Source organism: Benincasa hispida, chromosome 12 (genome assembly GCF_009727055.1).
Source record: "Benincasa hispida cultivar B227 chromosome 12, ASM972705v1, whole genome shotgun sequence".
NCBI lineage: Eukaryota > Viridiplantae > Streptophyta > Magnoliopsida > Cucurbitales > Cucurbitaceae > Benincasa > Benincasa hispida.
In genome coordinates, this window is record NC_052360.1 from 569,223 (window position 1) to 573,668 (window position 4,446).

At 29.8% G+C, this 4,446-nt stretch overlaps 1 protein-coding gene across 1 annotated transcript; it reads left to right on the plus strand.

Moving 5' to 3' along the window:
- Positions 1-53: 53 nt before the first annotated feature.
- Positions 54-3,154, plus strand: LOC120092829. Its single transcript, XM_039051053.1, has 2 exons — positions 54-564; positions 2,555-3,154. Exons 1-2 carry the CDS (start codon positions 94-96, stop codon positions 2,843-2,845), a joined length of 762 nt encoding a protein of 253 aa, XP_038906981.1. The 5' UTR covers positions 54-93; the 3' UTR covers positions 2,846-3,154.
- The last annotated feature ends 1,292 nt before the right edge of the window (positions 3,155-4,446 follow it).

Below are 4,446 nucleotides of genomic sequence, written 5' to 3' on the forward strand. Positions count from 1 at the left end.
ACTTTTCCCACCACTCCTTAAACTCCCATCTCCATTTCCCTTCCTCACTTCCTCAGTTCTCTTCTCTGAAAAAAAAAAAAAAAGAAAAGAAAAATGTCCGGTGGGGTGGGCCCTACATGCAGTGACATAAGCCTCCCAAAGGAACAAGAAAGCCTCCACAAAGAAGCATGGGACTCAAAGACTCAACAGCAAGGAATCAAATTACCCAGCGGCGGCGTTGGGCGGAGGAAGGCGGCGGCGTTTTTGAGTTTCCGGCAACTGAATGCGCTGGCGGTGGTGATTATATTTTCGGCCAGTGGGATGGTTTGCGCTGAAGATTTGGCGTTTGTGGTGTTTTCAATGATGTATATGTATTTCATTTCTAGAGTGGCGTTTCCGACGCTGGGCGACGCCGGAGAGCCGACGGTGTTTAGCCCGGAGAATAAAATGCTCCGCCTTTATGTGTTCTTCGCCGCCGTGGTGGGGCTGTTTCTACCTATAGCTTATATTCTTGAAGGGTTTTTTGAAGAAGATAAAGAAGGCATTAAAGCCGCTTCTCCACACGTTTTTCTTCTCGCTAGCCAGGTTCCTTTTTTACCCTTCAACTGCTTTAAATTATATTTTCCTTTATAAAAAAACGATTTTGTATATTTTTTTCAATTTATATTAACTATGAGGGGATTGCAGATTTTTGAAGCTAGAATTAATAATAATTTTCCAAGAGATGGGTGGGGATTCTTTTTTTCATTAATTTTAGGAAAGGTATGGGTGACATGATTATGGATTTTAGGTTAGGCATGGTTTTGATCAGGAAGATTTGGGGATGAATTTTGGTATTAATAAGTATAAAGATGGTGTGTTTTTAGTCTGGTTATGTTTTTGAAAAATATTTGGTGCAGATGTTTGTGCATCCCTTCCCGCTACTCACATAACAAATTATTAAAATATTTTAAAAGAAGAAAAAAAAGAATAAATTTTATTCATAATCGAACAATTTGATAGGATGCAGAAGGATCGAATGATCGATTTTTCGGTAGACTATGGCTATCAAGTAAAAAACTGCTATGAAAGATTTTGTTTTTTTTAGAAAAATGGTTTTTTTTTTTCCTTTGAGTGTTAAAAAATAGAGTATGGATTAGTGCTAGCCATGTTCTCTTAAATGATTTAGTTATTTTTTCAATAAAATGAAAGACATGTTTGGATGATATTAAAAATCACTTTTGTATAAGACATGTGTTTAAATCATTCGAAATTCGAAATTAATTTTAGATGATATGCAAATTGTATTTAAAAGATTAATTTTGAAGAATGAAATGTATGATTAAAAGTGACAAGTGATTAAGAATATGATAGAAACCATTATGTCTCGAACATGCCATAGAAATCTGATTGGTTAAACTAATTATCTAGATGGTAACTTTGGTTATTGTATCAATTTAAATCCAAAATTAATAATCTTATCAATTTAAATATCGAATTTTTATATGTGTATCAATTTAAACCCTGAACTTTCATAATTATATTAACTTAACCTTCGCTTGTGTTTTATTTGGATACATTTATGAATTCAGGGTTTAAATTGATATATTTATGAAAGTTTAGGGTTTAAATTAATACATTTATGAAAATTCAATATTTAAATGGATATAAGCATAAAATTTGGGGTTTAAATTAACACAAATCTCAAAGTTCAAGTGGTTTAGATGGATATAATTGTTAGTTTATGATTTTAATTAATACAATTCCCAAAGTTTATGGTATTAATTGATATTTTTTAATAATTTAAAAGAAAAAACTTGGGTCCAACCTCAACTTAGATATTAGATTACATTAATCTAAAATTGCACTCAATAATGATATATCGCTTTAAAAGAATTACTTTTTTTCTACTATTTAAAAAAGAAAAAGTTGTATGAATGGATTACATCTAATCATTGTCCATGAACTCATACCAAAACAAATAAAAACAAAGTATGGCGTAGCAATTAGCATCTACTCTTTTTTACAAAGTTGAGGTTCAAATTCCAAAAAAAGAATGGTCTATTTTTTAAAAAAAGTTAATCAAGTATTTGTATTATTATAATTAACTTTTAAACATTATTATAATCTATTTGCAGTTTCTTCTCTCTCTTTTGTGGATGTAGAGATGCATTGTTTCACTCCTTATATTTAGTATGGAATTTATTATTAAACTGGCTAATAGGTCATGGTAATTAACGTTACAATTTCTTTGTACAAAAATTATAACGTTGATAGATTACTATTACTTAGTTTCTTTCAATAATAATGATTATTTTATACATTAAATTCCTATTTCCCCCTTCATTTGTTTAATTTAGTTTAAGCTTAGGTTTCATAGTAAATATTTATAATATATGTAATTCTTGTATATACATACATATATAATTGCCTCAATTCTTTTCCTCTATGTATATAATGAATTTGTTTTAATAAAGTGTATGAAAAATCGTTCAAACGTATTTGACGTTTTTATAACAAATCAATCAATATAAATTCGGAAAGAAATAAGATTATGCCATGCTATGTTGACTCTTTGTATAAATGTTATTGATAGGTTTTCATGGAAGGCGTGGCGGGGAAAGACAGATTCTCGACGCCAATCCGTGTGTTTGTGCCCGTTTTCTACAACTCGAGAAGGATCTTCACCCTCGCGGAGTGGCTGCGGGACGAGTTCACAAAGGAAGATAAGGAGTACAGCGGCTCGGTGCGGCGGCTGTTGGTCGGAAGAGCCCTTGCTGTAGCCAACATGGCGCTTTGGAGCTTCAATCTGTTTGGGTTCTTATTGCCTGTGTACTTGCCAAGAGCTTTCAAGAGATATTATTCTCTCTACAAATCCAAAGATTGACAAATCTTTGCCTTTTTTTGGGTATGTTTGGTTCATATTGCCAACTCCCAACTTTGTTCTTCAAAATAATTGTTGTGGAAGGACAATTAATCTGTTCTTTTTTCCCTTTTCTTTTTCTTTTTTCTTTTTTCTTTTTTCTTTTTTCTTTTTTCTTTTTTCGTTTTTCGTTTTTCTTTTGAGTTAGCAATATGTTTGAATAGTTTGGAACTTTTAACTTTCTGCCTTTTGCATAGTTGGGAGATCATGTCCATGTATTATAGTGGATAACTGACGAAATTAAGAAATGACCTCTGTTTTTTTCCTCTTCAATTCATTGATAAGGATAAAGATGAATGAACATAAAAGAATTATAACACTCACCTAAAATGTGTTAATTGAATTCTAGTTTCACTGGCCATTCACCTAAAATCAATCTAGCTAAAGATGTCTAGTTGCCATATCATACCAATGTAATTGCAAGTTGACAACTTACAAATTTTAATCTAATATAGACACACTCATAAAAGGTCTGCTCTTGGCTTTTGAAATTCTAAAAACATTTTTTAATCTATTAAGAAATTTGGAAAATAAAAATTTTGGTTTTCGTATTTACATTCTCACACCACACATCAGTTTTTTCAAATTTTTATTTTACGAAATATACTTTTGAATAAATCTTAAATACGGCAATTGCCATTCGGTTTATGTTAGTTTGCTATGTTAATCTGCTGTTAACGTTAAAAGTTAATAACAAATTAATTTAAGATTTATTCGAATTACGTGGATTAATTTTGAAACTTTTGAAAGTACAAATCTAAAATGATATTTTAATCTATTTTTTTTAAAATATTGAAACTTAATTTATCTAAATATATCAAGTGAGCCTAATTCTAAATTGAAAATTATTTTAAATGACAAAACTGTTGAAAATCTTTACAAATAATAACAAAATATCACATCTATTTTTTATAGACCATGGTAGACTATATATGTCAGATAGACACAGAAAGTAGTATATTGTGGTCTATGATAAACAATGAAAATTTGTTATATTTGTAAATATTTTGGTTCATTTTACTATATTTGAAAATAACCTTTTAAATTTCGTTGTTAGTCATCTGTTGGTGCCTCTTCCCATCCCTTACTTCCTTGTAGAGTTAAAAATTTTACATCATATGTGCAAGTTTGGAAGTGATCTTGAAATGGTTAAAATCACTTCGAAACTCACTTTTAAATTTTTAATTATGAAAAATCAATTTATTGTTTAATTCTATACTTTTGAATACAATTTCTATTACATAAAAATTAATTTTGAATGATTAAAAGCATGTTTCAGAATGATTTTAAAAATGACAAAAATGATTTATGATAACTACTCCCAAATTTGCATTAGTTCTTAAAAAATAGCTAAAAGTTAACGACAAGGACTAAGAGTAAGCATGACGGGAAACACAAAGTTAAAAGGATAAAAATTTAAAACAAAATAACCATTAAATTCAATACTCAAGGGTAGAAATATAACAAATTCGAAACTTAGATCCCAAATAAAAACTAACTCAAAATTAACAGTAAAAATGTGACATTATGAAACTGTGTTGAGCACTAAGCCAGTATTTATCTAA

Excerpts from the sequence above, each read along its gene's own strand:
- LOC120092829 (XM_039051053.1), top strand. The coding sequence starts at position 94 with ATGTCCGGTGGGGTGGGCCCTACATGCAGTGACATAAGCCTCCCAAAG. Across the intron at positions 565-2,554 it reads TTTTTCTTCTCGCTAGCCAG|GTTTTCATGGAAGGCGTGGC; the intron begins GTTCCTTTTTTA and ends TGTTATTGATAG.